A 13216-nucleotide genomic window follows, 5' to 3' on the forward strand; every position below is an offset into this window, starting at 1 on the left:
AGTAATCCAATGCAAATACAGTGTCCCACTAGTTCCATCGAAGTTGCATTTTGTAATGCCAGACCACTTCTTCAGAAGAAGAAAAGAAGAACTGAGAACCTCTGACTTGCTAAAAAAAATTAATGTTCACTTCTATTCATCAGGGCGTCATCATACAGCATCACACCATATGCATCAATCTAATTTCCAGGTTTTAAAATACACCTATTTGTGTACTGTCCAAACATATATGGTATGAAAATTGAACAATAACATTAGAAGTGATATTGCAATATTCTTCTCTAATCCTGAACAACCAATTGCCATTAGTTTGCATGCAAAAACAGTGAGTAGGAGATACCCAGACACCATGCTACCATTAAAAAACCTTCTACTTAGTAACTGGCTTTTTTTGCCCCCCTCCCCCCTTTTTTTAAGAAAGCTGAAATGGCAAAAAAGAGACAGTCCTCCACCCAAAATAAGCAAAAGTGCTGTTAAGACATTTACCAAGGGCTATGTTCAAAGTCTTTTTTCTCTTTTCCAGCTTACAGCTTGTCTAATTAGCTACATCCCCTCACAAACCTTCCTATCTAGATATTTCAGTGATTTATGTTCTCAAATACGCAATTTCACTTACTCACAATTTCATGCTCCTTTCTTGAGGAAAAGAATGGAGACAGAAGAATGAAAGTACCCCTCAGTACTATTTCTGGTCTCTTAAACTTCATGTAATTCACTGTTAGTGCAATGATCCATTGTAAACCTTCTAAATAACACTGGAAATTTGCTTACATACTCAGTATTTAAACAGTCTCACAGGCAAGTTAATTAAGTTGAAGACAATCAAACATTTGCCATACAGTCTTTCAGCTCTGAAGCAAATTAAAGCATCAAATCCCTGCTTATACTTTTCCAGTTATTCAGTAAAGAATGTAGAATCCAAAGATTTTTTCAGCTTTTAAGAATTTTCTCACTTAAAAATAAAAACAAACAGGTACTCTTAACTCCAATAAAAGGAAAAATCTTAATGCCTACTACCTCTATTTAAACATTAATAGTAGTGCAGTAAGTATTCTCAGCAACTTCAGTTCAAGAAAGGCTGAAAAATTATTGCTTAGAGCTAAGGAATTTGCCTAAAAAAAAAAAAAAATCTTACAAAGTAACCAAATGGAACAACTTGTTGCCTCTTGCTTTGCATTCCAATGAGAGGACTAACTTCAACATGAAATACAGTATCTGCTGAAGGAAATTAATGGTCTATTCATTTCTGGATATTTTATTGATTTTTTTTTTTTTTTTTTTTTTTAAGAACCTTGAGGATCTGCTTCACTTCAAAGACAAGATATTAATTCAAGAACTCAAATATCTCCATGAAGTCCCCAATTAAAGACTTGTTCTTCAGTAGTCTGTTATTTATCTGCCATAACCTACTGGTTTCCATCCATAACATTCTGCCAAAGAAAGATATGAATCCGGCCCAATGTTATAAAGGAAATGCATTAAAAAAATCACTCTCTCAGAAACAATTTATTCCTCAGAGGTATTTTTTTTTTCCCCACTATCACTACCTTATTCATCATAAATTTAAAAACAAGGCGCAGTTTTTTGCTCCATCTCATATTCCATGGATTTCAGTTAGGTTAAATGCAATGTTAAGTAATATCCTAAATTAGGTTATTTATATTTGTTCTCATTCTCAACAATATAAACCAGGAATGACTAAACTGGTTGCAGAGGTTTGCTGATATTAGTGTAAGACTACATCTTCCAAACTTCTTACTACTTAAACATATATACACAGCATACACCCCTATAATGTAACACAGTAACTTGTGTCAACACACATTTTCTTTAAAAGGAGTGTAAATATCATGCAGCAGACCTGCATGATTACATATTTAAGGTTTTAAAAAGGCAGCGGTTTACCGAAAATTTTCTGCAGACTATGCCAAAATATCAAATGACAAAATAAGTTGCTTACATAATTCATATGAATAAAATGACTTGTTTCAAAGTTGGTACACTTCACTTCTCCTTTTAACAAAACATATTGGCCATGCCACATTAAGAAAAAATTATGTTAAAATTCATCTGCAGAGCCATAGATATATAATGATTCGATGGTGCATTCCTAATTTTAAGATTTCAGGGAAGTTACTATTAAGAAATGGTACAAATCAAATAGAATTAAAATCCCAGACTGTTAACAAGTTCTATTACAACAAAACAGATGTACATTCAACAAAATTTTACATGGCACCTTTTCTATCAACACTAGATTCCTAACATGTTTCTAAAACATATTAAAGGCTGTATTAATTATACCAAACAGAGGAACACAATAGTAAAAATTAAATTCCAAAGCACTTAGATGTCACAAAACAATCATTCCTTCACGAAGAAAGAAGTATAAGTCAACTCTATTTCAGATGAAATTTAGCTTTTTCTAGAATTCTAGAAAATAAAGTCGAATTCTACAGGACATATTTAAAAAAGTAACGCACCATGATTCATATTTGTCTCATCAGTATGAATAGTGGTGGATATCCTATTACGTGTCAAGAATTATTCATGCACGTTTACATCATTCCTTTGATCCGACCTTTCCAGGGTAGAGTTAAATGAGGCATTGTTCGAAGGAGAGGTTACTTACCCATTTCGTTAATAGTTGCTCTTGCTTTTGAGACAAAAGAACTAACTTCACTTGAGTGCATTTTTGCTCTTTCTTTAAGGTCAGCACCTGTAAATGACATTTCACATGTATGTTAGTAAGCTGTATACAGTACCATAAATATGCTTTCAGAAGTAAAATATTGTTGTGTGCCAAAATATTTAAGCCTACTTTGAGACAAGGCCAAACTGATCACATTCGTTTTCCACAGATTTCAAGGAAAATACAACACAGAACTTTTACTCTGCAAAAAACAACAACAATCAAATTAGCCACCAAATTTTCACGAAGTATATTCTTCCCAGTTACGTTTCTTCCTCAAATTAAAATAGTTTATGAAAAACAGAATATAAGTTAATATTTCATCTGAGATATATACTTTTATTTTCCCAACTGTGTCACAAAGTCTGATAATTATGCATTTTTCATATTATGATCTACTAGTAAGGGATAATGAATAGAATGCAAAAATCCCTAGGATGAATGTTTTTACAGTAATAGACTTCATTTAACTAAATAAAAACTTTTACAGTGGACATACTAGCATTTTTCAGCTTATTTCACTGAAATGTATTTGAAGACATTACATACTTCCTTTTAGCTTCCCCCAAAAGCTAAAACTTGAAATGACGTTTAATCTATTTCTTCATGAACATGTACTTCTGCTTATTATAAAGCACAGTATAACCAGAGGTGACTATAAAAACATGCTCTTAAAAATTTACCATTGTGCGGAACTGAAATTTTTTATCATGAATATGTAGGAAAGAGAAACAGGCAATAATAATAATAGCTTAATACTGAAAAAGATAAAGGTGTTTTTTTTTTTTCCAGAGGAAGAATACATGAAACAGACAAAAATCTGCATAGACACATTTATTCTCTGAAGATGTGCAACATTCCCACCAGAATTTAGCGAGTATTTCTTTCCATTTTGTAAAAATGAACCTGTTAGTCTCTTGGCTGATGTCTGAAAGGGCTAAACACAAGACATATAACCTCAACAGAAATAGTTTTATATTTCCCTACCACGAGAGCCAAAATACTATCCATTTCAAAAAAGGCATCAGATTTTTATTCAATTAAGATCTAACTCAAAGTTTAAAATTAAGCGTCACAGGCACCCCTTTTACCTTTCTGGGCTTAACTGATGCTAGATCCTCCTTGTCAAACGTGGTTTTAGATGCATTTTTGTCGACAACAGGAGTTAAAACTCACAACTCTAGCCTTTTTTTGTCAAAATCAGTATCTCAATTTGACTGACGTTTTCTGATGGACATCCAGCTGCCATTTTAAGATAACATGGCCAAAAAACAAGCTCTACACCCTCCCTTCTACTTTCATCATAGCCAGGCTTCCCATTTTCCTGTGGCCTATGTTCTCTTTCTATGCACGTCCAATCCAAAAACAGTGAAGCATTAGTCCTGACTACGTGTGTACGGTTCCCGCTAAATTATGTCAAATTTAAGTTACACTACCAGACAGCTCGCCAAAAGTTTCCAAACAATCTTCCAGGATATGCCCCAGCTGACAACAGTGTGACGAGCCAGTTGAGCAGTTAGTGTAAAATGTGGACTATTGCGGTCAAGTCTGTACTGTAGCAAAAATCACTACAAATGTCCACCTTGCTAATTCACAATTAATGGGTAACGAAAACTTGCCAAAAACCTCAAAGGCAAACAAAATTTGCATGTGAATGTGTATAAATCTCGGTAGGCCTTTAAAACATACGCAACTACAAACAACTTCCACAAACGCATTTATGTGCAGAGTTCTGTAACTGAAAGAGGCTGCTTTACAAAACATGGTGGCAAAACATGCTTTAAAAGCTACACTAACAAGTATGTGAATGGAGAGGGGGAAAAAAAAATTGCTTCTCTGACATGAATTTCTTAATGTCTGGCTCTAGCTTCTACCACTCTGTCTACAAGCAAATTATTGCCTATGTAAGAACAACAAGAAGAAAACCTGTGCTTTAGGGACTAGAGCATTATATGGTTGTATGAAATCCAACTCAAAACTTTCATATATCAAAATCCTGCTCACTTGGCCATACCCTTGGGAAGTATATAAAGTCAACTTTGAAAGAGAAATAGGGAACCTAAAATGCTCCCAATATTATTGTTAAAAAATGTACTGTCAAGATAGACTTTAAGGCAATTGTTAGGTTTTATTCAGATTCTTTAAAAAAGAGCTCAACACAAAAAATAACTGTATAAAACAAAAAAAAACCCCACAAACTGCAGACATCTTCATTTAGAATATATATTTATTTGAAGTTATTTGCTGAAATTTATTTTCAACAAAAATTTGCATAAGAATATATTAAAAGGTGAAGTGTCATCTTAAAGTTAATAATTATGAATATTCTAGAAAGAATTTCTGGTACAATATTTGCTCTTAGTGCTTCACCCAACTTCTGTAATCTTACATTTCCCTTTTTCTTCTTTTTAAGTATTTCTCCCTCATCACAGAAGAGGGAATGGAAAAAGGACTTTTCATAATACTTTCCTATTTTAGCACTCCAAAGTGTTGTGATAACAGTAGCTGAAGCTTTTTCCAGAGAGAAGACCCTTAGGCAGAAACCATTCATTGCACTCCAGCAGAAGACTCGCCTCAGCATCCTCTGGTTCACAGGAGACAGAACCACCAGCGACTTAATACTTTCGTTCCTGTTGTAAGATTAAACCACTGATCAAAATTCTTGAGGAATTCTTTGATCCATATAGCAAAGAACTATTCACATGTTTCTTCAAAATCTGTTCTCAAGTCAGAAGTAGGAAAGGTTACATTACAGAAGGTAGCCATGAAGAAGAGTGCAGCTTCAAGCAAAGACTTCCACTCTCTCAGCTACTGCAATAAAGATCCCTCCTCTCATCCCAAGTTTAGTACTTCTAAGTATCTGAAAATATTTGCTCAACTGCTGAGAACAGCAAAGGAGCTGAAGATTTTCAAACTGCAAATTCTCTCACAGAATGAACCTTTGCAACTCTCCCATGGACCACAGTTGAAATAGGTGGATATGTTTGGCCTATCCCCTTCCCCACACCTAATCCCAACAGGCTTCAGGAGCTGTGACTCTACACTGCACTGAGTGCGGGCTTCTCTAAGCCTTCCTACCCCACAGCATAAGGAAGGGGGAGCCAAAATTGCCACTGAGCTGAGGCACACCAACTGCTGCAGACTGATTTTACACTGTAATTATGTCCCCACATCCATCCGGTCTGTACTGAGTCACTGTTTTCTCCACATTACGTGTTTTGGCATCTTGATGCTCTATCCTTGTGGCTGGATCTTATTCACCTAGAAACACAGCAAAAGCTAGTCAAAACTAACTGAGATTCTAGGGTTTGGGGTCACGCTCACTAGCTCTCACCTCTCTGCTCCCAGCCCTTTATAAACCCCCTTTCAAGGGCCATGCACAGCTGTTCTCCGATTACTAGAAGTTAGCACAGAACAAAAGAGAAATGCAACAGTGAAAGACTATGTTGACACTACTACCAGCTTTCTTCTAGAGCTACATTAGGTTTAGCACAGGTACTCTCCACTCGTGCAGAAATGCTTCTTGAACCAGCTTCATTCACAAAAGCATTACTTCCAAATTTATGAAATAAACAGAGAACTGTACTGCAGATCTCAAATGAACTGGTTGCAAAATACCAGTATAAAAACATTATTTTGGAGACATGCACAGGACTTATCCAGACCTGCTGAGCAGTAGGTACATAAACAATGTGGTATAGGCAGATCAACCCTTATAGCTACTAGCACAAAGGTGGATTTTGTTTTAAATACTACCTGTATCTCTACTGAAGTCTGTCCACCCTGAGGACTATCTCTGTTTAATTTTGATCCATCACCCTCATGTTTTTTCCACCCAATATTAGGGGAACACAAAAACGTTATCTATTTTTTAACCTTACTTCCCGTGAATGTTAGAACCCTGATGCAATTAATCTTCTTCATATTTTTTAAATAATTGGCTATTGAATGGCTGGCTGTTGTACACTGTTAGTCTAGACAGTTTTGCAGCATGTGCTTAACTTGCACTTCACAATGATGCCAGAAGTGTTTATTTGAGAAAGCCAAGGGGAGTCCAGCAAGACAGGCATATTTCTGTTATTCACCAGAATATTCCCACCTACACTTCTATATGACAAGAAAGGCTATTTAACTTAGAAAACACTCCAAAAGATTTTAAGTTTCACAGCGATTGCTCTGATCCCTATGTCTCTTGCCTTATTTGGATATTTTCACACACTCTCTAAACAGAATTTATTTACTGTTGAAAAGCTAAGTGCTGAATTTGAGAAATCTGTTCAAAACATCTTCTACAAGCCTCGCTTTCCAAATGCGATACTTAAATGCCTAGAAATTTTCTTGTACAGTACCATATACAGTGCTTTGACACATACCTCTAGAATATGCCACAAAAGCTGTAAACTAATGAAGGCATTAATCATAATGGGTTATATATCATACTCAAAATTTTAACCATACTCAATAAGTATTTTTATTGTAAAAGTAATTGTTTTACATATCTGGCACACCAAAAACCAAACAGTGGAGTTATTCTATTGAGTGCCAAAAGGTGCCCAAACTGCCTTTTCTCTGAAAAGGCTCATGCACAGGTATTTGACATAGAATAGAGTATTAAATTCTTACTGCAGCAATGTTACCTTCAGCTTGCACCTTGACCTCGCTAAAAGCAAATGGGCCAGTTCTGTTTGTACAGCAGGAATTCAGTAAGGAAGCGACATCCAAGATTTTCAGAAGGTACACAGGTAAACAGATCAAATGCCAAGAAACACCAAAATAGGAACACTAAAAACTGCACGGTACAGAGGCACCACCTCTAACACGCTTAATAACCTGAGGAAACAAGTTAATAAGGAATTTATGAAAGAAACTTGCTTTGCTTTTAAGCAGACATGTACTACCTCACCAATAATTGCTGTATACTTATACACGGCTCATTCCCATATAAAGAATGGAAGTGAATTGAAAACTAATATTACTCCTCTTCTACACAGAAAAATACTACTTAAGATATTGAACTAAAATACTGAGGCAAAGGGCCAGCTTGCACAAACATTATAGCTTAACTTGTAACTACTGAACAAAAAAAACTACCCTTCAATGTTCAGGTAAACAGCTTCCCTCAAAAACTGATGTATGTGCAACTCCTACAGAAGCCAATGCAATAAATCCAAGTCTGGCTGAAATCAGTAGCAGAATCCCCCCAACCAACTTTTATCAGGTTACGACTACCACAGAAGGGAGCTGCGCATACGTATTTGAGGACAACACTGCAGCCAACTTTTAATTTAATCTCAGAAAGCAAAGATTTAACAACCTTTTTTTTCCCCTCCAAATTTCCAGCATTTCTCTGTATTTCATAATTTCTCAAAAATAAAGCTTTTACATTCTGACATTAATTTACTCAAAATAAATTAATTTCTAATTTTAGAGAAACTGCAACACCTCATGAAGCAAATACACTTAAAAACAGCACAAAGTCTCAGGAGATCAAAACTTTGTTTAAATAGAATTAATGTTTGTTAACTACATACCACAGCAATAAAAGTTATGAATATTATTCTGCTAACAGATATATACTTCAAGTTAATACCCTTAAAAATCTTCCAATACAAAACCACCATTTAAATAGCAGTAATGCCATCATGTAGATTAATGATTTTTATTTTGCCCTTATCTAGCATTTTTCTGTTTAAAGCTATATGCTTGACAAATTATAGTACAAATCAAAGCCAACCACTATGGAAATCTCTTGCCTGTGAAAGACAAAAAAAGTTTTATGCTTTGCAGACAAAATATGCATTGCGTGCACCTAATTAAAGTGTGAATCAAAGCTTTCAGCTATCACACATAACAACCTACTCAGTCTACAGAAATAGCTGATATACATACAGAATCAAGTTTAAAATGAAAGTCTCTACTACACAGTTTAAGTAAAAATAAGATAGCTTTCTGCTATATTCAAGTAAATGAACAAGAATACTTCAGACAAATTGCATTCCTTTGCTCAAATTTTCACTTTAAAAAGTGACTTTAAAAGTAACAGTTCATTTCTATCATTGCTACAAACCTGAAATACTAGACTAGGAGTAGTACATAGAGGAACAGATTTTTTTTTTTTTTTAAGTTATTAACATCACCTCTATGGTTACATACAAAGCCATGATTAAATCTATTTCATATATGAAAGATTTATTTTTCAAGCCAAAAGACATAAACAACTACCACAGCAATTGAAGAATTACAGCATCTGTAACTGAGACAAGAAAATATGTTGAAATGTCATTTCCCAATCAGTTGCATGGGTTTTGCTGTGATCTTTATGAGTGCAGATATGAACAACTTCTTCCTAGAGTCACAATTTTATTCTGGAAATTTCCTATTATAAATGCTAGAGTATATCCTTCCATAATGCAAAAATATATCTGATTTATTTCTTGTTGTTTACAGATGATTTGCAAGTATCATTATTTTTTGTTGTTGTGAACGAAGAAAAAGTTCCAGTAAGAATCCATTAATCTGCCCAGTCCAGCCAGGCCAAGGATACTTATACCGATCATCAATCCTACCAATTAGCACTACTGCTGATGTATTCTTGGGTAATCAATCCAGCCTGATCAATTAAGAACAGACAGAATGCTTTAAAATATTAACTATCCTGGACTTCAAAAACTGGCCATCTTTCACAAAAATAACAAAACTAAAAGATTATCACTTGTTTGACAGAATCATAGAAAAATCTAGTTTGGAAAGGACCTCTGGAGACCATCTGGTCCATCCTCCTCCTGAAAGCATGGCCTTAGGCTAGGTTCTCCAGGGCCCTGTCAAGTCAATGCTTGATTATTAATAGCAAGGGAGATGCCACCAGTTCTCTAGGAAACTGATCCCAATGTTTAATCGCTCTCACAATGAAGAACTATTTTATTTTATCCAGATGGAATTTCCCTGAAGCAACTTGTGCCCATTGCCTCTTGTCCTGTCATCGTACATCCCTGTGAAGAGAACACCTCCACTTCCTCTGTAACTATCTTTCAGGTGTGGGAAGACTGCTTAGATCCCCTGCCGATTTCCAAGCCTCTAATCACCTTAGTGGCCCTTTGCCAGCTAGTAAGTGCTGAGGACCGTGGAATAAGCAAAATCCTTGACCTGCTGGCCATCCTCTTCATGATGCAGTCCAGGACACAGTTTGCCTTCTTTACTGTCAGGGCACACTGCTGGTTCATGTTCAGCTTACCCCAGGCCCTTCCCAGAAGGGCTACACCCCAGTCTCCGTCCTCAGTGTGTTCTGCTGCTTGGGATTATTCCATCACAGGTGCAGGACTTTATCTTCTTCCTGTTGGCCCTATCTTCCAGCCTGTCAAGGTCTCTCTGAAGAGTGGCTCCTCCTTCCCACATACCTACCCTTTCACTTTATCATCTGCAAATGCAGGAAGGGTTCAGTCCTGTCATCAGATTGTTTATAAAGATATTGAACAGTACCAGACACAGTATCGACCCTTGAGGAATTCCACCTGTGAGCAGCTGCCAGTTTGACTTCAAGCCATTGACCACCACCCTTTGATCTTGGCAGTTTAGCCACTTTTCACGGTCTATATATCCAGTCCGTATCTTATCGACTTGTCAACAGGGATGTTGTGGGAGACCATGTCAAAGGCCTTGTTAAAATCAAGACAGATGGCATCTGAGGCTCACTCTCATCCACTGATCAAGTTGCTTCATCACAGAATGATGCTCAAGCACGATTTACCCTTGGTAAATCTGAGCTGGCTCTTCCCAATCATTTTCTTATCTTTCATGTGCCTGGAAACAACTTCCACAAGGACCTGTTTCATTTTTTGCAGGGACTGAAGCAAGGCTGACTGGTCTGTAGCTTCCCAAGTTGTCTTTTTTGCAGATGCAGATAATATTTGCCTTTTTCCAATCATCTGGGTCTTCCAAGATCTTTCAAAGATGATAGATGGTGGCTCTGTTGGTCAGGAAACTCTTCTAGCACTCTCAGAAGCATCCCATCAGATCCCTGTAGAGTTATGTAATGTACTCAATTCAGCAGTGGACCTACATCTTCCTTGTACTTCTGCTTGCTACTAACATACCTGAAGAAGCCTTTCTTGTTATTCTTGAAACCTGTTACCAGTTTAAGCTCCAGCTGAGCTTCTTCCTTCCTAATGAGATCTCTGCACACCCGAGCAACAATTTTATATTCTTCTTTGAGAGTCTATCCCCTTTTCCAAGGCTAAGGTGAACAAATGACTCAAAAACAATAAAACATATTTGCAAGATTAAAAGACAGAAAGCAAGCTTTTTTTTCTTTTAAGAATAAAAAGGAATACTCACATCTTTGAATGTTTAGAAAACTACAGAACACACAAAATAAACTAATAATATGTTGAAGATGCTCTAGTGTTTTCCTGAATACTTAAAAGATTTTATATTCAAATCAACCCTTTTGTCAGTATTTATAACTCTGGTACTATTTCAGAACATTAAGAAATGAAACACCAGTAAAAGATTTTTTTTTTTTTAAGTTGCTAGGTAAGAGAGATCTGAGAGTTAAGGATGAAGAGAAAGGGAGAAGTATTACTGAAATATCTATTGAGCTAAGAACTGTTAACAATTTGCTCTTGAAGATGAGCTTTTTTATGAGTATTACTGAAAAGATCTTCCTCATAAAGCAGTACAACTTGTTCTCTGCCTTTTCTGTTCTCTTAGTTTTCATATTTTAAACTGCAAATCAAACATGCAAGTAACAGGTAAGATTTACATTAAATGATCATTTCCTCAGAGTTGTGTCTCTATGACAAAGTCTTGTATTGCCAACAACACATTGTTCTGTAACTGTTCTTTTTGTATTCTTATTCTTTTAGGACAGATGTGAATTTAAGATTTATATTAACTTTGCCTATACTACAGGGTACCTCAGAACTTTCAGTGAGGAAGGAATTCCAGGACATTTTGTCCCACTTGCCATAAAGTTTCATCCAAGCTCTCATATTCTCTTAAAGTTTAAATTTTCCTGGATATTTATTTTTTAATTTGAAATTAAAGAGATGATCAGTCCTTTTAAGTAGCCAGTATGATTTGGCTATGTACATTTTAGTGCATTTCACACTAGGTTTAAAAACAACAGCAAAAGAAGAAACTGTTATCAAGCAAATTAGGTAGGAAATAAAAAACACAAAGGTAAAGAAGTCAATAACATACCGCAAAACATTTGCAATTGCCTAACATTTCTCATACAAAAAGGAAAGGAGAAACACTCCAAAGGTTATAAGTATTCAGTACCCAATTTTTCAGGCATGCAAAATTCTTAGAAATTAATTGCATTATACAGATTCAGAATGATTTGAAATGAGTAAAATAAGAGTACATGCCCTCGTGATCATTAGGAAGAAATTCTAACATGTTATGTATGAGGAACAAAAGATTAAGAACATGCACATTTACCACAGGACCCAGCCTTAAGAGTAAGTTAATATACAACATATTAATGGAGACTTAAAAGCCGGCTCAGAAGCCTCAAAGAGCTATAAACAAAGGGTCACCAGCTAAAAAGGCAGACCTTGACCCTGGGCCTATCTGGCTGGGTTGTGTCACAAAGCAACAGAGACTGAAAGACAAACATACTACAGCTGTTATGATAGATTTTCATAATTTTCTATTAAATAAGTTTTTCATTTTGTCTAAGCAAATGGTTCACAAGACATGGTTATCACAAAGTTGTAAAGCAGCTGACTTTATAATTCACCTATCATAACTTAATAATAACTGTCTATTTTCTCTAGTAATCATTTGTTTTATTGACAACAAAAATCAGTCAGTACATCAGCAAACATTAACTGTGTCGCAAGCTATCATAGGCAAGAATTTTTGCCCACACCACCTGAACTGACTACAAAGAAAAATGTGTTTACATGCAACTTTAGCATGTGCTAAGTTTGTTTAACAAAATAGTATGAGAAGGATGCTGGTTGTAGTCAGTGTAGTCAAGAGAAAAGCAGTTTGATAATGAGGGATGCTATGTTTGCTCCCTACGTAATGAAGTATTTTAAATGATGCAAGCAAAACAATTCCTTTTTGGTGCAGAGCTTTATATTCTTGGAGTTCTCTAAACTTGGATATATGACTTCAAAGTCAAAACTTCCAGCATTTTTCAGTCCCTACTGATACTCTTCCACATATGATTTGTTCTCATATTAGGTTGCAAGCATGACTTGGATACCTGCACTTTTTGCACGTATTCTCTCCGTCACAAAAAAGTTCCTCAAAACCATCAAACAGGAAAGAACAAACACAATTTTTTGCAGTGCAATAACTCTGGTATATTAGAGCCTTTGGCAGGACGCCAGTCGTGAGCATTCTTTCCTGTAAGATAGCAGTCTTGCAGCTCAACGGCTATAGGTTATCACATCATTTGCAATAATTTATACCCAGATCCGTATATTTAAAGCATTAGCTGATATATAAATTCCCACAAATGGGATATTTCAGAAAGTACACCACTTTTGTTTGCCTTTGAAGCCCAAGCCT

At 35.7% G+C, this 13216-nt stretch overlaps 1 protein-coding gene across 4 annotated transcripts in view; it reads right to left on the reverse strand.

Moving 5' to 3' along the window:
• AUH (AU RNA binding methylglutaconyl-CoA hydratase) overlaps positions 1–13216 on the reverse strand; it is a 110494-nt gene that overhangs the window by 71845 nt on the left and 25433 nt on the right. For all 4 annotated transcript variants that reach the window (XM_067315997.1, XM_067315999.1, XM_067315998.1 and 1 more), the window contains exon 4: positions 2633–2719. In XM_067315997.1, coding sequence (XP_067172098.1) covers positions 2633–2719 — 87 coding nt within the window. The remainder of the gene's footprint in view (positions 1–2632; positions 2720–13216) is intronic.

Source organism: Apteryx mantelli, chromosome Z, assembly GCF_036417845.1.
Source record: "Apteryx mantelli isolate bAptMan1 chromosome Z, bAptMan1.hap1, whole genome shotgun sequence".
Classification (NCBI taxonomy): domain Eukaryota; kingdom Metazoa; phylum Chordata; class Aves; order Apterygiformes; family Apterygidae; genus Apteryx; species Apteryx mantelli.